Source organism: Ursus americanus, chromosome 16 (genome assembly GCF_024610735.1).
Source record: "Ursus americanus isolate L20-20 chromosome 16, mUrsAme1.1.p, whole genome shotgun sequence".
Lineage (NCBI taxonomy): Eukaryota > Metazoa > Chordata > Mammalia > Carnivora > Ursidae > Ursus > Ursus americanus.
In genome coordinates, this window is record NC_142142.1 from 25,914,764 (window position 1) to 25,938,654 (window position 23,891).

Below are 23,891 nucleotides of genomic sequence, written 5' to 3' on the forward strand. Positions count from 1 at the left end.
ATCCCTCCCTTCAGCTATGGTCTTCTGTGCTATTGCTTATGTTCCACATATAAGTGAAACCATATGATAATTGACTTTCTCTGCTTGACTTATTTCACTTAGCATAATCCCTTTCCAGTTCCATCCATGTCAATTAAAATGGTGGGTATTCATCCTTTCTGATGGCTGAGTAATATTCTATTGTATATATGAACCACATCTTTTTTATCCAGTCATCTGTTGAAGGGCATCGCAGTTCCTTCCACAGTTTGCTTATCGCAGACATTGCTGCTATGAACAGGAGCTATGAATAGCACATGGGGTGCATGTGGCCCTTTTTTTCACTACGTCTGTATCTTTGGGGTAAATATCCAGTATTACAATTGCTGTGTCATAGAGTAGCTCTATTTTTAATTTTTTGAGGAACCTCCACTCTGTTTTCCAAAGTGTCTGTAGTGACTTGCATTCCCACCAACAGTGTAAGAGGGTTCCCCTTTCTCCACATCCTCTCCAATATTTGTTGTTTCCTGTTTTGTTAATTTTTGCCATTCTAACTGGTGTAAGGTGGTATCTCAATGTGGTTTTGATTTGAATTTCCCTGATGGCTAATGGTGTTCAAAATTTTTTCATGTGTCTGTTATCCATTTGTATATCTTCTTTGGAGAAGTTCCTATTCATGTCTTCTGCCTATTTTTTGACTTGGTTATTTGTTTTTTGGGTGTTGAGTTTGAGTTCTTTATAGATCTTGGATACCAGCACTTTATCTAATATGTCATTTGCAAATATGTTCTCTCATTCCGTGGGTTGCCTCTTTGTTTTGTTGACTGTTTCCTTTGCTGTGCAGAAGCTTTTCATCTTGATGAATTCCCAAAAATTCATTTTTACTTTTGTTTCCCTTGCCTTTGGGGACGTGTCTTGAAAGAAATTGTTGTGGCTGATGTTGAAGAGGTTACTGCCTATGCTGTTCTTTAGGATTTGGATGGATCCCTGTCTCACACTGAGGTTTTGCATCCATTGAGAGTTTATCTTTGTGTATAGTGTAAGAAAATAGTCGAGGTTCATATCTGTATATAGCTGTTCAATTTTCCCAGCAACATTTATTGAAGAGTCTGTCTTTTTTCCATTGGTTATTCTTTCCTCTTTGTCGAAGATTAGTTGACCATAGAGTTGAAGGTCCACATCTGGGCCCTCTATTCTGTTCCATTGATCTATGTGTCTGTTTTTGTGCCAGCACCATGTTGTCTTGGTGATCACAGCTTTGTAGTAAGCATGAAGTCAGGCAACATGATGCCCCCAGCTTTGTTTTTCTTTTTCAACATTTCCTAGGCAATTCAGGATCTTTTCTGGTTACATACAAATTTTAGGATTGTTTCTTCCAGGACTTTGAAAAATTCCATTGGTATTTTGATTGGGATAGCATTTAAAGTATAGATTGCTCTGGGTAGCATAGACATTTTAACAATGTTTATTCTTCCAATCCATGAGCATGGGATTATTTCCCATCTTTTTTGTGTCTTCCTCAATTTCTTTCGTAAGTGTTCTGTAGTTTCTGGAGTATAGATCCTTTACCTCTTTGGTTAGGTTTATCCTAGGTCTCTTATGGTTTTTGATACTATCATAAATGGAATTGATTCCCTAATTTCTCTTTCTACAGTTACCTTGTTAGTGTATAGAAAAGCAACTGATTTCCGTGCATTGATTTTGTATTCTGCCACATTCCTGAATTGCTGTATGAGTTCTAGTAATTTGGGGGTGGAGTCTTTCAGGTTTTCCACATAAAGTATCATGTCATCTGTGAAGAGAGAGAGTTTGACTTCTTCTTTGCCAATTTGAATACATTTTATTTCTTTAAAAATTTTTAAAAATAAACATGCTAGTTCCATCTCAGCAATTATATTATTTGTTTTTTTGTGAATTTAATCACTGTTTGTGAAATTCCATCAATTATAAGTTAAGTATATTTTACAGTTATGATTTCTTAGGTGAATGATTTACTATGTTTATGAAACAGAATTGATATTAATCACCTCACTTGATCTTCTTACTGATAATTTATATATATTTATATTTTTGGTTATTTTGTCATGACAGATGTGATCCTTTTTAAAATACTGTCTAATTTCTTGTGCACTACTATGGAAGACCATTCTTTAAATTCATCTACCTATTAAGAATTGGGAGGCAAATACTTTTTATTAAATCTTCTTTTCAAGATCCTGAAAATATTAATTACATTAAATATTAAGTTATACTAGATATCATTCCTGGATCTTTTGACATGAATTATAGCAGTGGCACAGGGTAGACACCCTAATGTTGACAACTCAAATAAAATAACATTTACATATGCATTCTTTTTTTTTTTAAGATTTTATTTATTTATTTGACAGAGAGACAGCCAGAGAGAGAGGTAACACAGCAGGGGAGTGGGAGTGGAAGGAGCAGGCTCCCAGTGGAGGAGCCCGATGTGGGACTCGATCCCGGAATGCTGGGATCACGCCCTGAGCCGAAGGCAGACGCTTAACGACTGCGCTACCCATGTGCCCCCTACATATGCATTCTTAAAGAACTTAACAGAGAGTTTTGTTCCTTAGTTTCACAAATTCTATCACTATTACCTGACTCTAAGTTTACAATCCAATGAGGCTATGAAATGAATAGGAAACATTCATTGTTAATAGGATCAATAGAAAGATGTTGCTAGAATTCTAAAATCACTTTTAAAAAATAAAGGTAGCTTTTTTCTATCTGTGATCAGAGACATATCTGAAATTATTTTCATAAGAAATGACTTTTTAACATTTCTTTGTAACACCTCAGTTTGCCTCAGACATCTATTACAACATGGAAAATATTACCAATAGTATGCACAATAATATGTAAAGGTATTACTAACTTTAAACTTTCAACACCTGTTTTGATATCAATATTAATTATATCCATTAATGCCATTACATTTATTAATGTCCATTAATGTCCATTTACTAATAATATAACTACCCTTTATATGGAGCTTTATAATTTATAAAATGTTTCTGCATAAATTGTATTACTCATTTTGATTTTCTATTAGATTTGTTGGAGAGGACTATGTATATACTTCTTAAAGAATCATTCTTCTCATAGGTCTCAGAAGGGGATTCTTTTTGAGGGTAGTGGCCCCTGTGGTGCTGGAGGATATTTGTTCATTCACTTACTCATTCTGCAATCATTCACTGAGTATTGGCTATGAACTTGCATGTTAGAGGTTGGGTATTAAACTAAAGTAAATAAATAGATAAATGAGACATAAAATCTGTCTTCAATGAATTCAGTCTTGTAGAGTCAGTGGTATGCTCAAGTTCAGAATAGCTCTTGGGAGTCAAGGTGATTGTCGTAAATAGTTGTAATTTAATGTAACAAGAAACAAATATAATAAAGAACATGTGAGATTATATATAAATACATTATATGTAATATATAATACAAACACACACACAGACAGAGAGGGTTGGGGGGAGGTTAGTTGTTGAATGGTAGCCCAGCAGAGAGGTAGACTGTCACATATAACGAGAATGAAATGTTGTTAGGACAGTACATGTAGTTCACTATAGCCTGAGTAATAGAGAGAAACATGGAAAAGCAGACAGAATCTAAATAATAAATAGCCTTGAGGCCATTTGTGGAAGTTCACTCTTTATTCTAGAATGGATTAGAAGAAGGACAGGCTAATCAGATTAGTGTTCCTTGGGTAGGAGGAAAAGAAGAAGATAAAGAATAGTAAATCTCTTTGTGTATGGTCTGAGAGAGTGGTCAAGTTTTATTCTTTTGCATGCAGCTGTCCAATTTTCCCAGAACCATTTATTGAAGAGACTGTCTTTTTTCCACTGGATGTTTTTTCCTTCTTTGTCAAAGATTAGTTGCCCAAAGAACTGAGGGTCCATTTCTGGGTTCTCTATTCTGTTCCATTGGTCTATGTGTCTGTTTTTGTGCCAGTACCATGCTGTCTTTGTAATCACACCTTTGTAGTACAGCTTGAAATCCGGCAATGTAATGTCCCCAGCTTTGTTTTTCCTTTTCAACAATTCCTTGGCAGTTCGGGGCCTTTTCTGGTTCCACACAAATTTAAGGGCTGTTTGTTCCAGTTCTTTGAAAAATGACATGAATTATAGCAGTAAGTCTCTATGTGAGACAGGAATCCATTAAAATCCTAGAGGAGAACATGGGCAGCAACCTCTTTGACATAGGCCACAGCAACTTTTTTCATGACCCATCTCCAAAAGCAAGAGAAGCAAAAGAAAAAATGAACTTGTGGGACTTCATCAAGACAAAAAGCTTCTGCACAGCCAAGGAAACAGTCAAAAAAACTAAGAGGCAGCCCCTTCTCCCGGAATGGGAGAAGATATTTGCAAATGACACTACAGGTAAAAGACTGGTATCCAAGATCTACAAAGAACTTCTCAAACTCAATACACAAGAAACAATAAACAAATCAAAAAATGGGCATAAGATATGAACAGACACTTCTCCAATGAAGACATACAAATGGCTAACAGACACATGAAAAAATGTTCAAAATCATTAGCCATCAGAGAAATTCAAATCAAAACCACATTGAGATACCACCTTATGCCAGTTAGAAGGGCAGAAATTGACAAGGCAAAAAACAACAATTGCTGGAGAGGATGTGGAGAAAGGGGATCCCTCCTACATTGTTGGTGGGAATGCAAGTTGGTACAGCCACTTTGGAAAACAGTGTGGAGGTCCCTTAAAAAGTTAAAAATTGAGCTACCCTATGATCCAGCAATTGTACTACTGGGTATTTACCCCAAAGATACAGACGTAGTGAAGAGAAGGGCCTTATGCACCCCAATGTTCATAGCAGCATTGTCCGCAATAGCTAAATCGTGGAAGGAGCCAAGATGCCCTTCAAGAGATGACTGGATTAAGAAGTTGTGGTCCATATATACTATGGAATATTACTCAGCCATCAAAAAGAATGATTTCTCAACATTTGCTGCAACATGGATGGGACTGGAGGAGATAATGCTAAGTGAAATAAGTCAAGCAGAGAAAGACAATTATCATATGGTTTCACTCATTTATGGAACATAAGAACTAGGAAGATCAGTAGGAGAAGAAAGGGAAGAAGAAAGGTGTGTAAACAGAATGGGGAATGAAGCATGAGAGACTATGGACTCCGGGAAACAAACTGAGGGCTTCAGAGGGGAGGAGGTGGGGGATTGGGATAGGCTGGTGATGGGTATTAAGGAGGGCACATATTGCATGGTGCACTGGGTGTTATATGCAAGTAATGAATCATGGAACTTTACATCAAAAACTAGGGATGTACTGTATGGTGACTAACATAATATAATAAAAATATTATTATAAAAAAAAGAATGGTAAACTTCTGTCTAAATACCTCCACATCCATTGAAACAGGCTTAAGGCCCCAGTAAACTCCATACTTGCCACTTAATTCCTGTCAGATGAACAGAATGTAACCCTGGCATAGAGAAGTCATCCTGGTCCCATCTTAGTTTAACTTTAGACTGTAAATCCCATAAATATACTTGAGTATCTAATATAATTTATAGCAGGTTAAGTGGCCAATATCTGAGGACATCTTAAAGTTATGAAAGATGATAAGGGTATTTTAAATATCTCCTGCACAGACTCATGTAGCATCATTTACAGTTTGAACAAGGCTCCATTGTAATAAATTGAAGAGGACTTTTATTAAAACCTCCTGTTTCAGATACATAAGTAGACATTAGAATTTATAATGAGAAACCCCATGTGCTCTCCCTGAATTTGCCTAAAGTACTAAATTTGACTCAAAACAAAAACAAAAAATTAAAATATTTTATTTGTCTTAATAAAAACATTGCAGAAAACTCACATAGAAACTGGGGCCATGAATTCACAGGTGCTGTGAGGCCATTCTGAGCTGTGTAGTCAACTAGTTGGTCTTGATTAGGGGTTATCCTTTTAGTTCCTCTCCTTTTCATTCTTTGAAGTGAGAAAAACATCAGCTAAACCTAATCATCATGTGATTCTTCTACTAGGTGTCACGAAATTACGACAAGAGTAAAGTGGTTTCTACTTCTCTTAAGAAAATAATTGTATTTTATTGAAAAAAGTCAATATTCTAAAGGACATGGAATTAAAATTCAGGTTGAAAGGATCAAGAAAGTATTTCTGGAAATTGTATAGCTGCCTGAGTTGTTTTAAGGTCCTTTACTTGATTTAAGTTTGTAAGTCTAAACTCTAAATTTTTTGTGAGTCTAAACTCTAAATTTTATTTTATTTTTATCTATTTATTTGTTTATTTATTTTTTTAAGATTTTATTTATTTGACAGAGAGAGAGCACAAGCAGGGGGAATGGCAGGCAGAGGTAGAGGGAAGAGCAGGCTCCCTCAGAGCAGGGAGCCCAAGGTGGGGCTCGATCCCAGGACCCCTGAATCGTGACCTGAGCTGAAAGGAGTCACCCAAATGAGCCACCCAGGTGCCCCTCTAAATTTTATTTGAATTAACATAGTATCTTTGAGCACTTAGTATCTTTTGTATGGCAGACAATTTCCCTGGAAGGAGATTAAAATCTCCAGAATACCTATAGCTTACTTGGAAAGGAGAAATTAATTTCACTAATTATACTATTTTGTATTTTCAGAATCTTCTACACAGACACCCTTCTGTCTACCACCAAATACCACTATAATATCTTAAACTTAAATGCCTTGGATTCTGATATCTGTCTCTATCATTACTCAAATTGGTTTTAAAGGTCTCAAAGTCCAAAAAACTTTTGAGTGTTACTTATAGCATTTGACAAGGGTGACAGCTGCCACCTTAAAACTGAATGTCATTAAAAAAATAAAAATAAATGTCATTTGTACTTCACTTTATTTTATTGGCTTTCCTCTGCACCTCTTGGCTGATTCCATTCTTGTTTTCTTCATTAACTCCTTTTTTTTTCTACCCTTCACTATCTTTCTACCAGAGAAATGTGTATATTCCAGAAGGTTAGGTCCTTTTAACCCTCTTTCTTTTCTAGTACAATTTCTCTTGATGAAACATCCTTATGATTTCATCAAGTATGTTCTTGTGTTTTGTGGCCAGTTCTCACCTTTGGGAACTGCCTTTCCTGAGCACCAACCAATATTTTAAAATATTGTGTATTTTCTCCTGAAAGTTAAAATAAAATTACCTCCTCTTCTCTTTGTCACTTTATTATGTTACAGTATTATGGATTGTTCAGTTGAATTGATCAAAGCTCAGAATCTTGATATCATTCTAACTTTTCCATATTTTTTACATTTCTACTCTCATTCATTCAATCATTTGCAAATTCCCATTTATTTTAGCATCTCCCACAGACATCTATTCTATTATATTCAGTGCATCAGGAATTCAAGCCCCTTTTACCTAGATTACTGAAATGACCTCATAACTTGACTTTCATCATAGAGTTGTCTTGGATACATTTTCATAGAGCAGCCCTCTGATTATCTCTGCCTACTCTATAAATGTATAGAGTGAATTACAGATTTCTCTGCAATTATGGTAAAGCATCAGAAATGTATGCAGGGACAACATAGAATTGTTTTTACATAGATCATTTTAGGAAAAACAGTACAGATTTTATTGGGGTTGGGGTAAGATGAAGAGAGATGTTAAGGAGAAGAAAATATATGTACACAGGCAATTTTTCTGGTAGTTCAGAGAGAGATAATGAGTGTATGAACTCAGGAAATACATATGGAATAGAGAGATTTGTACTGATTTTGCTAGCATTCTATGAGAATATGCATTGCTCATTATAGGCTCCCTATATATATAGAACAATGCCCAAGAGAGAAAGGATACATGCATATAAATGTTCTATGAATAAAATAACTACAGATGTTAAACAAAAAAAAATGCAATGCATGATTAAGCATGGTATAGGATAGAAAAAGGCAGATTTTAAGCATAAAGTTTGAAGTTAAATTTGAATTGGAATGCTGTTTTATTATTTACTAGCCATGTGACTTTGGGAAAATAACTTGACACTCCTGAACTTGACTACTCTTCTTTTTTCATTTGTAAATTAAATCAATATTGCAACTCCCTTTAATAAGATTGATGTGAAGGCTAAAGAGGGTAATGATGCATTAAATATACCTAACAGTTTTTTGGCTTTTAAGTGCTTGGTAACTATTTGCTTATTCTTGTTATTGTTAAATTTATGTGTATATGTACACACATATACACATCTATACCTATACACATATACATATACAGATCTATACATCCATATCTATTTGTCCACCCATCCATCCGTCTGTCCAACCATCCGTCCATCCATCCATCCATCCATATGAAGAGTAGCAATATTTAGCACATGATATGAAAATGCAATCAAAGAAGAAAGTCTCCAGGCTAGGTAATACATGTTCCATGCTAACTTGTCCATGAAAGAGTTTTTGTGAAATAAAATAATTTTAGAAATTAAACATATTCAGTATCTGCCCCTTTGTTTATTTATGACTTGGAATGTTTTGTGTGAGTAAAGAATCTCTAAAGACACTCTGCTAGGGATTAGAAAACAATGGATTAGGTAAATAGGCTTGAACAGTAAGGGTCAGAGGATTTGTACATTCTTGATCTGGGTCTTTGTGGGTTGCTTTACATAATATGAGTGGACACTTGCCTTTCTGCATTTTTAAAAACAAGAGGAAGAGCAGTGAGATCAAAGTTCAAGCCAGGCAAATGGTCCATTTTGCTGTAGAGGATCTGTCACATATGGACAAAGTTATTCATGATTTCTATTAATAATGAAAATATGTGTTTGGATGAATTTTTAATAAATAAAATACAAAAGTATTATGTCATAAAATTAAGGACTTGAGGACAATATGCCCCAGATTTCAACTTTGATTCATTTGTTATAACTTTAAAGCATAAATTTATGTATTTTTAATTAAATTTTTTCTGTGATCTCAAAGAATCCATACTGTAGTTTGTCAAGGAGTCATACACTCACAATTATTATATCTATTATGATCAAAAGACTTGTCTTTTTAAGATAAGATTTAAACCATATTCTTTGAGTAATGATTTTATAAAAGAAAAACATAGTTGTTTTGTTTATAGAAAACAAAATTACAAAGTAATATCAACTTATTTTGTAATAAATTAGATAATTTTACAACTAATAAAATTATCCATGACAATGTGATTCATTCAGGTTGATATTCAAATGATTTAATGAAGTTATTATGGACAAAATCTCATAGACTAATGAAATAAAGCTTTGGATATACTGCGGAGTTAGCAATTATTCAAATAATTTCATTAGGTATCAAATGCTAGTTAAATATGGTTTTAAAGTCTTACGTCAATTTTACTTTAAGTGAAGAAGTTTTGGGAAAGCAAGAGAAGTAATTTTTGAGTTTTATGTAAAAATGAAAGGTTACATTAAAGGGCTTAAATACAAAGTCTATAAAAATCATATAATCTCTCAAAGAGTTAAGGAGGTTATTTTAATCAACTGCTTCAAGGAAAACTAATGGAATATTCTGCATCTAAATCATCTAAATGCCCTGAAAAGCAATATGTTCTCATTTAGAAATGAACTATCAATTTACCAGGGATGGCATATAAAGATATTTTGAAACAAGAGACAGCATGAAGAGATTTTACTCTTGATTCATTTTATATTTGACTTACTAGTATAAATTATTTCTAAGAATCCAAATTTTGGAGAGATTGCTATGATCTTTGGATATCTGAAGGATGTTTGAGAAGTGTGTAGTGTCACATTATCAATTCCAAATTCTCATCAGTATGGTAATAAGTTAATAGAGTGACAAAGTTTTATATGGTGTATTCTTGCTTATCACTGAAAAGGAATCACTACACTAGGTGAGGAAATTATCCTCACGATGAACATAAACTTCAGGAATAAGTATACTCTGATGAAAATAATCGTTATCAGTGTTATTGAGAACCAGTAACAATCAGTACTAGCAATAGTTACCCAACTTTGTGTTTATTTCCTTCTTTCTGAAGTTAAAAAACAACTCACAGACATGACTTCTCTACATCATTAATTTTTACTATACCCTTATGAGGTATATATTTATTAATTTTAAAGTATATTATTAACATTAACTATGCTGAGCCACATTTATATTCATTTAGGGAGAACTTAAAATGAAAGATCCTCATGTTAGACATTTAGACATGTAAGGCATAGGTTAAAAAGGAAATGAGCAAGACTGAAGCAGCTTCTCAAATCCATTAGGTGCTCAAATCAAAATTTTAAAAAAATTATAAATGAATGAAGTAAATAGCTTCATGATTAAATTCTAGTTACACTTAAAGAATTGGTTTGGTTTTATGTCAAGCTAATTAAACTTTCTGTTGAACTGATGTAGGAATATTGTTAAGATCTCTCTATTAAGCCTCAAATGAGAAATTTCAATGAGAATTAAATGTCAAGAAAAGAGTTTCTTCTTTTAAGGAACTCAAGGGAAATTAGAGTCCTTAAAATGTCTATATTTTTCCTTTTTCTCTGACTGCTGGGAGTCCCAAGGAAATATTTATGTCTTGAACACAATAATTATGACACATTTTAGCCTACACTATCTTGACCTCTTATTATGAAATATATTTTTACCTGGTGCTGTATTTATTTATTTACATATTTACCTTTTATGGTACATAATTTTATATAGTAAGTCAAATAAATACTTTGAAGTGAGATTGAGATAAAATATATTAGTAAAATAAAAAATACTATATAAATATACATTTGCTATTTCATATTTTTTAATATATTGGGGACAAGTGAAGAGGAACAAAAATTTAAAAGAAACCAAGTTTATTTTACATTTAATTCTTCCACACATTGCTACATTACCAGGTAAAGGTGCCAATACTCACTTCCTTTTCACCATTCCCTTCAAAAGCCAGGATCTATGATGACATTATCAGCTACTGATAGTAGCCACAGTTATCTTTGTTCTGTCTAAAGTTCATTTAGAAAATGTAGCTTTCCAGCTTCTAACCATAGATTATCCAATAAATAAATCTAATTATGAGGAAAAAAGTTTATTAAAGGAAAAATATGAAAATAAGAAAAAATAATTACATACAACAACTAGTATACATCCCAAAATTTCAGTTCTAGAAAGAGACCTGGTAATTCTTAAACTTCCATAAGAAAAATTAAACAAGTGGCTCATTAACTACATTTGAACAATGAGAAGAAATGCAGAATGATTACATACTTATTTTTGTTGTTATTTATTTTCATTATATCATACAGGTATTAAGTAGTTATAAAATGGAGGTTGATGAAGCAAACATATAAAGACCTTTGAGAAATTACAATATAATTAGAGTTTGAGAGAGAAATGGTAAGTCAAATAGAGTATATCAGAGTGAATATAATACATATTTATATTATAATAGAAATTGAGTACTATTGGAGTTAAATAAGAGTTATCTATAAAATGGATTTATATATTATTTATTTATTTTTAAAGATTTATTTATTTAAGAGAGAGAGAGTGCAAGCAGGGGGAGGGGTAGAAGGAGAGAGAGTCAAGCAGACTCCCCATTGAGCTGGGAGCCTGATGCAGAGTTTGATCCCAGGATCCTGAGATCATGACCTGAGCTGAAATCAAGAGTCAGATGCTTAACCAATTGAGCCACCTGGGGTCCCCTGGATTTATGTTTTTTGTTTGTTTGTTTAAATTTATTTATTTGAGAGAGAGAGAGCAGGAGAGGGGGAGGAGAAGAGGGAGAAGAAGCAGACTCCCAGCTGAGCAGGTAGCCTGACATGGAGCTTGATCCCAGGACCCTGAGATCACAACCTGAGCTGAAGGCGGGTGCTTAACTGACTGAGCCACCCAGGCACCTCTGGATTTATGCTTTATAACATAACAACTCATATGTTGGTTATGAAGATAAAATGAGTTAATGTATTTTAAAACACTTGGAGCACTGTCACAGCATTCAATGAATATAAGCTACTTGAGGCCCTAAAAAAGGATGTTCTTTTTAAAAGTCTGTTTTACTAAACCGTTTTAGTAATAATGTCTTCCTACTCACTATCATAATTTATTTGGAACAGCCTTATATGCACCTCTAGAGTCTAGATTTTAGTCTCCCATAATATTATGCATTTAGGTCAATGAAAAGTAGCTGAACTAATGATTGACTTTGGATGTGGGCAGGGGATCAAAATAATATTAGTGGAAAGTTAAAATATTTTAAAATATATTTCTGTTTAGGGGTGCTTTGTGGCTTAGTCAGTTGAACGTCCAACTCTTGATTTTGGCGTGGATCATGATCTCAAGGTCCTAGGATCAAGCCCTTCCATTAGGCTCCGTGCTCAGTGGGGAGTCTGCCTGAGAATTCTTTCTCTCTCTCTCTCTTCTTCTGCCCCTCTACCTGCTCATGCTCTGTATCTATCTAAAATGAATAAATACATCTTTGAAAATGTATTTATATAGTTCTGGTTAATAAGAGGACAAAGAAGCTAACAGTAAATCCCAATAGCCAAATTGTGACAGTTTGTGTGTGTGTGTATGTATATATATAATCTGAAAAATCTCATATGATTCTAATAAGACAGAATCAGAATCAGAAAGTTTAATATGATGCATGTGTGTATAATATATATAATTTCCAAGCAAAAAGGGAAGTGACTATGTTTAAATTTTATTTTAAATAGGCTATGTTTAAATTTTATTTTCTTTATTGGTAATAGGATTATTACTATATGGATATCTTGAGCCTACAATTAAATATGTATTTATTTATAAAATATAGATTAGTACTTTTTTCTATGAATAAAAATTAGGGGATACTCACCTGGTATTTATTTAACACTGTCCAATAAGTCTTAGAATCACATCATTTTAAGCAAATATGTCATATTCCATGTGAAAGCTATATATTTAAAGTGTTATTGATATAACAAAAATAATGGTCAAATTATGAAAGAAGTCACATCTGTTAAATAGGTCTCACATTTGAAAGAAGTAACCAAAATTGAATTGACTTATAACTCAGATATGAACTCCAGATTAGGTAATATAATGCTCCTTAGAAAGGAGCATTTTAGAAGATCACAATAGCACTAAAAGTGTAGAAAACATATCTGATTAATTTATGGGTTATAGATGATGAAATTGATGTATAAAAGGTAAAAATATTTATATAATAAAAATATTATAAGCTGAGTAAAGCATAAACATATACCTCAGGAATAAGCACAAGACAGTTTACTTACAAGTACTAATGAAAAGTTGTGTAATCAATTTTATAATTTGTAACTTTTGCCTAATTTTATGACATTTAAATGTTTAACAGAATCATGTATTAGATTTGTGTATTTAATTTGATTAAATAGATTTTGACAATTATCTAAATTTGCTAAACATCTTAGTTTTATTTTTCCCCAAGGCTTAAAAAATTAGTTTGAACATTAATTTAAAATTAATTTGTAACTTTAGCCTAATTTTATGACATTTAAAATGTTTAATAGACTCATGTATTAGATTTGAGAATTTAATTCAATTAAGTAGGTTTTGATAATTATCTAAATTAACTAAATATATTACTTTTCTTCCCATGGCTTAAAAAATTAGTTTTAAAATACTAGTTGTACTTTTAAATTTTTACATAAATAGTAGTTGATAGATATAAAAGATTAACAATTTCAGGTTTAAAATATGTGAAGAGTGATGAACATTCCTCTACCTGCAAAAAGCCTTTAAACATTAAATATTCTATCAACAGTAAGTGGTGAGTACGTTATCTATCTAGCTACGAGTCTAGACATAGAAAAACATGATGCAAAGGAAAGTTGCCACCAAGTTTTTAATCTTACCTTACCTTTATATCCTTTCACTTCCTTTCAGAAGCTCCATTTTTCTTTCCAATTTCCTACCTCAATTTTCCTCCAATCACAAAAGTACCTCAACTCCTAGAATCCCATAGCACCCAGGCTCATATCCAAGTACACTAGAAAGCAAGTTGGTGGAGTCTTCATTCTCCTCTCTACCACCTATATTTGCATCCCCCCCCCCACCAAAGATCTTCTGGAAAAAAGATAAAACTAAACATAAAGGACCTATTTTTTTTTTATTTTATCAAATGGACATAATGGCATCTAGGTGGGGGAGTAATTTTGAAGCAGAAGTGGCCTTCCTTATCTAAGTGACTACTTCAACCAGGCACATTATGGGCTCTTATGTATATATATGGCCTTCAGAACACAGTTGAGTCAGATGAGGTGGTGATGTGGAAAGGCAGGATCATAAGATGCTACCAGTGAATGTATATATATATATATATATATATATATATATATATATATATATATATATATATATATATATATATTAACCCTTATGTTAAGTTAAAAATAAAGCAAATATTGCTCTAGACTAGGTTCAGGACAGCTTGATACAGAATAAGTAGGATAGATAGAGCTTTCTTTCCCTAGTCATTGAACTGTAAAAGCTGGTGCCAATGTGCTCACTGCAGGTGGGGGTGAGTATCTGATAGTTGTGAATGGTCTTTACAGAAATTCTAGAATGGCACAGTTATACAGACACATTGAATCTTCTAGGAACTAGATTTCTGCTCTGAAGCATACAGAAAACTTTGCATATTTTGCCTCCACTGGTGATTTGGGGAGAACAATTGATATATAAGCTATTATGAATTGGTATACTTGTGTCAGATAGTATAGAACAAAGAGAAAGGTATAAGCCACTTAGTAGTCATACATCATGTTCTCTGGATTTGCTGTATCTGTCTTGAAAAGACTACTCTATTTACAGAAGAGCAATTAGGAGGGCTATTTGTTTATTAGTTTACTCTTTATGTGCATGCTGAAAAGTATTAGGTTCTGTGTTACAACACATAATATTTTCTAAAATAAAAGTATATTCAGGCTACTATCTTGGTATCTTTGGCGTATGTAAAGTCCTGTCTGAACTCCTTAGCCAAATTTATTTTAAAAGGTAATATTTAGATTTTTCTGGGATCCAGCTCAATGTTTTCCAAACTAAATTCATTATCATTCCTTATTCTTTCCTTTCTCTTTCACACTCTATAATAGGATGTCTGGATTCCTAGTTAATTAGAAATAATATGTGATGAAGATTATGTAGAGAAAATTCAATTATTCCATTCTTCAGGGTGTAATTTTAAATTAAAAGTCATTTTGTGATAAATTATATAGCCAAAATAAGTTACATATAAATTATTAACACAAAGATTGCTACCCTCCTATTTTTTAGATATTGTAATATGCAAGAATTTAAATTCAGGTAGGATCATTTACTAAGAAATGATACTGTTTGGTTTTTTTTTTTTGTATGTTTGCTTTTTACTCAGTAGCCTATCTATTTGGTGTAAGTTTAATCACACGTTAAATAATTTCACAAGTTTTAAGAACTCAATATGCATAGTTAATTAGATAAATGATCTATTTTAAAAAATGTATATATTCTAATATATATGTATGATTATATGTATGTATCTTTTTTCTAATTAAAAAATTGAGGCATCTGAGTGAGTAATTATAGTTGGAATCTGAAACATTAGCATTTCAGAGGCGTTTCTTTGGTTTCCTAACTAAGCAGAATTTTTAGAATATATGATCTTATGTCCAAAAGAATCTATAGCAAATAGTGACTATAATAAACAGTAGAAAAATAAAAGCAGATAATTAGATATTTTAAAATGTGGAGGAAAAGAATTCATAAATAGTATTTTTAACCTCCCAGACTAGTGTGTTGGGTTTATTTGAAGAGGGCAAACATTTCAGGGAGTTTCAAAATACCTTAGAAAGAAACACATTGTTTCACAGTTCTTATCTTTATCAAGATTTTACCACTATTTTAAAATTTGAGGTCTTAATTAAGCTTTTGTCTAACTGAAGTATAAAATTACATGTATACATACTATATACAGATACATGAAGAAAACATACACTTTACTCACAGGCAAATTGAAGTATGGCTTCTCTACTAAGAATGCTTCCGAAAGTGTTGGCTGCTAAACACTGATAATGACCAAAATCCTTTGCTTCACTTGGATTGCTTATAATGAAGGTCCCATCTATCAAACTGTAGCGGTAATCACTTTCCAAATCTATTTCTGTTCCATTTCGAAGCCATCTTAAATAAAATCAGAAGACAAATATGTAAAAAGTTACTTGACATATTAAAATACTCCCTGGGAATGTCAGAATCTCATTGAAGGGAATTTTTAAGACATGAGAAAAATGATTAATGGTGAACTTTTACCTGTAATTGGGAACTGGGTTGCCACGAGCTTCACAATTCAATGCTACTTTCTTTTCGTCAGAATCAGTTGGGAAAATTATATCATCTGGTTCTTGTACAAACACTGGCCCATAGTCCACACTTTCTGTAAGGACCAAAAAGGACATACTTTAAAATTTCTAAAACTATCGAGATTTTTTTCTCCATTATTTTCATATTTAAAATTTTTCCTTTTTCCTTGAACTCAACAGGCATATTACCAAAAGAAAGTCACAACTAGCAAATCACATTATTTTAGTAAATTAGAGACATATCCAGAATTTTTTTAATTGACTAAGATTTCTTTTAAAAATATGATATATATGATAAAAAACAAATATCTCAAACATTGTTGGTGTACATTTTTAAGTACATATCTTTGTATTCATCTAGAACAGAGCTAAAGAAAATAACGCTAAACAAAAACATTTTAAAAAACCCAAAAGTTTGGGGCGCCTGGGTGGCTCAGTCAGTTAAGCATCTGCCTTTGGCTTAGGTCATGATTCCGGGTCCTGGGATCAAGCTCCGCATTGGGCTTTCTGCTTGGTGGTCTCCCTCTCCCTCTGCCTGCTACTCCCTCTGCTTGTGCTCTCTCTCTGTCTCTGTCAAATAAATAAATAAAATCTTAAAAAAAAAAAACCTAAATGTTTGAAAAACTCTTAGAATGTTAAAAATAATATATAATAAATAAAAAGTCATTAATTAACATTGTGTTCTACATGAGAACTACAGATATGAAAACATTGGTCGGCGTGTATTCTCTGTCCATTCGTTTCTTCAATCATTTAATCAATCACTATTTAGTCTTAAAAATGCTAGAGTGTAAAGGGTAAATTATGCAATGCAAATAAATATATTCTTATAGAATAAATGAGACATGTCCTCAAAAAAAGTCAAATAACTGAATAAAAATACCAAAACTGCATACAATTAAGCGTTCATCAGCAGGTAAACAATGCAAATAAGGAGATCAGAAGAGAAAGAGGCAAGAGGGAAGAACACCTAAACTTATTAAGTACCTACTATATGTCAGATATTAGATTTTATCTCATTTAATTAGTTAATAGAGAAATCCTATGATAAAGGTCATTTTAAACTAAGGAAAATTTCACAGAAAAGTAGAAATAAAATTGGGCCTCAGATGACAGCTTGGGCTTGAAGAGCTTTAGGATAATTTGGCTGAAGTTTTAGGATAATTCTGCTGGAGAAATGATCAGTAAATGTGTTGGGGGAGTATTAGTCTTAGCTTGTAGTAGTGCAAAAACTCACAGAGTTACATGCATATCTAGGATCCTTAGCATCTTGAATTGTGAATTTAGAAGAAAGTAAATTTTTTTCCTTCACTTTTATTGATCATGAATTTGATTATATAGTAACCATAGATCAAGATTTTCAGCCTTGGCACAAATGCATTTTGGGATACTCTTTGTAATGAGGACTGCCCTGTGAATTGTAAAATGTTTATAATCATCTGTGGCCCCTACCTACTAGATGCCAGCAGCACACCTTCCCAAAGTGTAATCAAAAATGTCTCCAGAGATTCTTAAATGCTCCCTGGGTTGAAATTGTCCTCATTTAAAACCACTGCCTTAGAAAAATGAAGAGGGAAGATTTTAGGAAATATGTATTTCTAATGCCTCTACTAAATAGTTGAAGGTTCTCATTCTTTGTAGATAACTACAAGAAAATATTAGGAAAAAAATACAAGAATAAATGTACCAGAAAATTCAAGCTTTAAGAAATTATTGCTGAAAAAGATATACACCTCCATATTTAGAATAATGGGTTTAGAGTACATTTGTATGTTTTCTTTAGATATATATTCTTTTTTGGGGGGGCAAAGAAAAACAAAAGTGTTGATGGCACTCTACATATTCATCCAATAAAACTGAGCACTCACAATAAGCAGACACTGACAAGTATTTTGTTTGAATCCTAGATAATTTAGCTAAAGTTCTTTTTTTTTAAGCAACAAATAATAAAATACTACATGAAAATAACTGAAATGTGTTTCTCTATACCAAATGGCATTGCTATCATGTAAAACTTTTACTCAAAAAAAGAAAAACAAGCAATATAATAAAAACAACTAGAGAAAATTATTGTCAAAATGTTCTATTTGTTGTTGCATCATAATGTATTTATAAAAATTTGGAAAAGCACATGAAACCTCCTCAAACTCTCAGTTACAGTTAAACTGCGTGATGGAGTCATGAAAATACATCTCTTCTAGTCTTTATACATTATAAATATGATCATTTAAATCAATATTACAAATATCAATAATGCATAAAATTAACATTGAATAAATATATTTTATATTTTTATATATTTCAAAACTCTTGAGCTTTAGAGTCAGACATACTTGGGTTCAAGTTCTAGTACCATCATATTCCAGCTTTTTTATTTTTTTACCCTTTTTTTTTACTTTTATCTTTTGTACTCCATTTATTAATTATGGATGATAATGTCTTCTGACCATATTATTATGAGGATTGGTTGACATCAACATTTATAAATATACTTAGTATACTTAGTATATCACAACTACTTTATAAATTATAATTAATAATAAGAACAACAGCAACAACAACTAACATTTACTTGTGGTATAATTACTACATTATAAACATTATACTGAATTATTTATATGCAGTGTATCATGTAACACTCACAACATCCATGTGATTAGAATTAATCCCCCCATTGTATAGATGACAAAACTGAGGCTGAAATTAATGAAATAAATGTATATAGTAAACACATGGCAAACATGGGATACAAATTCAGGGCTTTTAGAATCTAGAATATGATTACCACTGCCACTACTATTACTATTATAATTTGTTATAACATTTATAAAGCACTTTAATATATATTATTATTATTATTTAAATCTCTGAGCTGAACATGTAATTATTTCTATTCAAAGATGAAAACTCTGAGGTTCTGAGAAGAGACTTCTGAAAAATTAGTGAAGTAGTAAACGATTGATTCTAACTGAGGATCTGTGGTTCTAAATCTTTTGTTCTGAAAATTTTCAGAACAGGACAAGAGAAATAAAGATTGTCAGGCTGGGGAAAAGCTAAGTGGTAAGATTTGCTAAATTACACACTGAAAAAATAAGAGACTGGCCCGAACAACATATATTCTGTGGTGACTATGCATCCTCTGTTAGATATCCCTTCGTTGTTCAATTGTTACTTCCAAAAACATTTAAGCAAGCAATCGTCCTCCCTCTCTCCCTCTCTCTCATTTTTCTCTTAGAAATAAAGTTCATTGTATGGGGTTGAAGAACATGTGTCTACTTAGAGCTTCCCAGTCCCCAGCAAAGGGTAATCAATAATGATTCTATCTCTAAAGAGATTCATTTTTAAGGTTCTGTACCAAGAATGTATTATTATAGGTAAACTCAGACAGATTGATTCACTCTCCTGCAGTCGTACGCTACATCTATTAGTGAAGGCGAATTACGTCAAGCAATGTCCTTATGTTTTACAATTTTTAACTTGATGGAATCTGTAACTTGTGGAGATGGACTTCAAAACATACATGATAATCATCACAAAGATCCTGATAACTAGTAAATCAAAATCTTTATTTAACAAAGTAGAAATCTTTGAGATATCTGTGTAACAGGCAGATGCCATCACACACAATGTTAATTTCTCATAGGAGTAATGTTTTGGAGTGTTTTTTTTTCTTGAAATCAGCCTTTTTAATGAAAAGACTACAACATATCTGTTGTTGGCTAAACCTATAATGCTAGTGGTTATTGTCTATGAAATATCAGTTTCATATCTCCAGAAAGTCCTTTCTCAGAATTGTTTCAATTTAAAATTGATTTGTTGATTATCTCCTACAAAGAATGATGAAATTAACATACCTTCTCTCACTTCTGCTAAGTTTATTCCATAAATTTTCTGTTTTGCTTCATGGTTCAGAATATCCATTTGTTGTCTTTACAATTGAAAGACAACTTGGCTCGGTATCAAATTAGGTGATCAGTATTAATTTTATTAAAGCCTGTAGATATTTTTCCATTCTCTGATCACATTTAACATTACCATGTGTAAGTCTGAGTCCAGCCTGCCTTCCCTCACTCTTAAATGACTGAATTTTATACCTGGATGTCTGTAAGGCTCTTTCCTCATTCTGAATTTCAAGACTTTTCTGGATATGTCTTGGTGTTAATCGTTTTGTATAACTGGTAGGTTCAAGACTTTTTCTTTTTTTTTTATATTTATTTATTTATTTTAGACAGAGAGTGGAGAGAAGGGCAGAAGGAGAGGGAGAGAGAGAATCTGAAGCAGACTCCTGGCTGAGTGTAGAGCTTGTCACCGGGTTTGATCTCACAACCCTGAGATCATTACCTGAGCCCAAATCAAGAGTTAGATGCTTCACTGAGCCACCTAGGTACCCCAAGACTTTCTTTTTCAGGAAGACATCTTCTTTATTTGCTCAATTCTCTTCATACCAATTAGGCATATCTTTGATTTTTTTTTAAAGTCTTCTCTATCATCTCTGTAACAACTTTTGTATATTTATTCTTTTCTCATTTGTTTGACTTTTTAAAATATGATAGCTACATTCTTATCTTTTCAGTTGCCTCTATATTACCACAAATGAAGTTTTCAATTCCTTAATGGTTTCATCTTACCCTCTGTTTGTTCCCTGAGCTCTAAAAGTTCCTTCTTAACATATTCTGTCATCATATTTAGTTTGATTTCACATATTTGTTCTTTAAGCTATTCTTAGCATTGTTATTGTTAATCATTCCATTAAGGGGAAGACAGTTACCCTTTCTCAGGTTCTGGTGGGGCTCACATTTGAGGAACTGAAATCTCTTGTTTGACTACTACATACTGCTAGTATGTAGACATTTTTGTTTTATGAATGCTGTGTTTCTTATTTTGTATTTTCACATAGTTGATTTTCACTGTATAGTCATATAATCAAGAGTCTAGGGAAGGCTGATAAACCAGACTGAACTGAGGCCTACTAACAACCCTATGGGTGAATTTTTAAGTGGATATTCCCTCAGTCAAGATTTTAGATGAGAATGCAGCTACAATAACAGCTTGATTGAAACCTCATGAGAGACCTTGTGCCGGCACTATCCAGCTAAGCCACTCCCAGATTCCAGACCAACAGTTTCTGTGAGAAAATGAAAAGCTGTTTTAAGTTGCTAAGCTTTGAGATATATTTTATACAGGAATAGATGACTAATATACTATTTTTTTCTCTTCCTCTATTACTTATGAGAAAATGTATTTAAGAAAAACAGTAACTATGAGAACTGTGAACTTCCCAGGAAAAATACAGGATAAAGGTATCATTTACAAATAATGATTCTTGGAAAAATTTTAAAAAATGCTTAATTTAAATTTCATTGGAATGCTATCCTGGAGTCATACACTTTTAGAATCAGAATAAATTTCCATTCACTTCGAGCATTCTTTCTAAAAATCTCTGGGATATTTATCCAGTCTTACCATGATCACTTCCAGTAATGCACGAAGTCTTTACAAATTGTTTTATTGTTGGAATTATCTTTAAATAAAGTTCATATTGACATAAAAAGTAAGTTTGTGTTCTAGAGGAAGACAGCATTTTATTGAATTTTGCTCTAGAATACATATACTTTACTCAAGATTTTCCTATACTTGAATTAACACATCAATAATAACTTTCTTAGTTTACAGAAACTTCCATTAAAATTAGAATATGAAGGCTCCTTTAAGAATACCTACATTCTGCTGATACAATAGTATGGAGAATAAGAAATTAATTTAACTGAAATGATTGTTTTTTAATTTTCAACTTTAATTTATTAAAACAAAGTTGTTTTTAAATAACCAATAGAACTGGCCTTGAACTATTTTAGTCATAATCAATTAATAAATGAAGAAGTATACCCTAAGAACCTTCTTATGTTTTATGTCTTAAGAGTTTTCTCATATCTCATCTTCAGTGAAACTTTTTTGCCATTATTAGTGCAAAGATATATTTGATAAGGTTTTGTCTATCTGTATGTGACAGGGACTGGCTAAATGCTCACTGATCCCATTTCCTTTTCCTAGGAACCCTGGAAACGTTCTTAGTCTTTCTTATGATTGTATTGGGGCCATTTGATTTGCCTCTGGACTAAAATGATGTATATGGAATCCAGGACCTGTATATGGAATCATGCACCTTTCTCCATTCTTCCTCTGTCAACTAGCTGAAGTAAAGGAGCAGCAGATGCCAGGGAGCCCCTAATAGATATCAAAGATATTAGATGAAGAAAATCTGGTACCCAAACTCTCCACATGGAAAGTCAGTCATTGAACAACCAAGTGGAATATGATGTGAATGAGAAAGAAATATGAATTACGTTAAATATGAATTATGTTAAGAAATTGTTATAACAGTCAGAATTTCCCTTGATTAACATTACATTTAAAACTAAAAATAATTTTCAAGATTTTAAAGAGGCTACAGTTTGATTAGGAAGCAATGTTCACTCAACTACATATCAGTAGACTATAGAGCCCTACTTATATCCCTCTTCCCTAGTTCAGGCCTCTTGATTAATACCTATTTAAAGTATATTCCCAGGCCTAGTACCTAAGACAGGAGTTATTCAGTCACTAAATCTTATATACAGCTTTATCAGTTAGAGTGCTCCAATTTTTATAACTGCTTTCTAATTAATCCTTGAGCACCGGTCTTTTTTCATATATCCAAATTCTGAAAATAGATTTTCATCCTATGTCTCTACTTCTAAATCCTATTTTGTTAATCCTTCTAGAAGGTCTAATGCTAGTATGTAGACATTTTTGTTTTATGGATGCTGTATTTCTTATTTTGTATTTTCACATAGTTGATTTTCACTGTATAGTCATATAATCAAGAGTCTAGGGAAGGCTGATAAACCAGACTGAATATCTGAAAAGCATCCTTTCCTTGACTCAAGTGAGCACATATGGAAGCATTAGGTCTTCAAACAGTTAACTAAATGTAGAAAGTACACATGTGAGAAAGGTAACTCTTGAATTTCTCTAGATAGCTTTCTCTTAGTTTTATGTCAGAAAAATGAGATATGCTGTGGGATTAGTCAAATTGTTTGGTCATGATAGCATGGCACAAATTGGAGATGTTTAAATTATAACTTAAGCCATCCACTCTGGTCTCAACAAGTCCAAAAAATCATATAGAATTGAGGAAATGTGCTATACCTCCATGTCTAGGCAAGTAACTCTCCAATTATTTTAATAACAAATATTTTATGACTCACTTTTTATAATTCTTAAATTAATGAATATTCTAATCTACCTATATACTTCTTTTTAATTAATGAGAGGACAAACAAAAGGGAAGTAATTTAACATAAAATAGTATTAATTTGATATGTAAGTTCTCAAGAACAATTATAATAAAAGAAATAAGGAAGTAATCAAAAGTTTGTTTCTGTTCATAAAATCCCCATGAATTAGTGACTATCATTACAAACTGATCCAAGTGTGGTATTGATAATTCAAATGTGACTGGCATTAGCATTAGGTGGTATGATTTTTATGATTTTCTAAATGGTCAACAACTCCTAG

At 32.4% G+C, this 23,891-nt stretch overlaps 1 protein-coding gene across 5 annotated transcripts in view; it reads right to left on the minus strand.

Moving 5' to 3' along the window:
- CNTN5 (contactin 5) overlaps positions 1 to 23,891 on the minus strand; it is a 1,325,220-nt gene that overhangs the window by 531,975 nt on the left and 769,354 nt on the right. For all 5 annotated transcript variants that reach the window (XM_045790825.2, XM_087868224.1, XM_045790823.2 and 2 more), the window contains 2 exons: positions 16,285 to 16,408; positions 15,980 to 16,155 (listed from right to left, as the gene is read on the minus strand). In XM_045790825.2, coding sequence (XP_045646781.1) covers positions 15,980 to 16,155; positions 16,285 to 16,408 — 300 coding nt within the window. The remainder of the gene's footprint in view (positions 1 to 15,979; positions 16,156 to 16,284; positions 16,409 to 23,891) is intronic.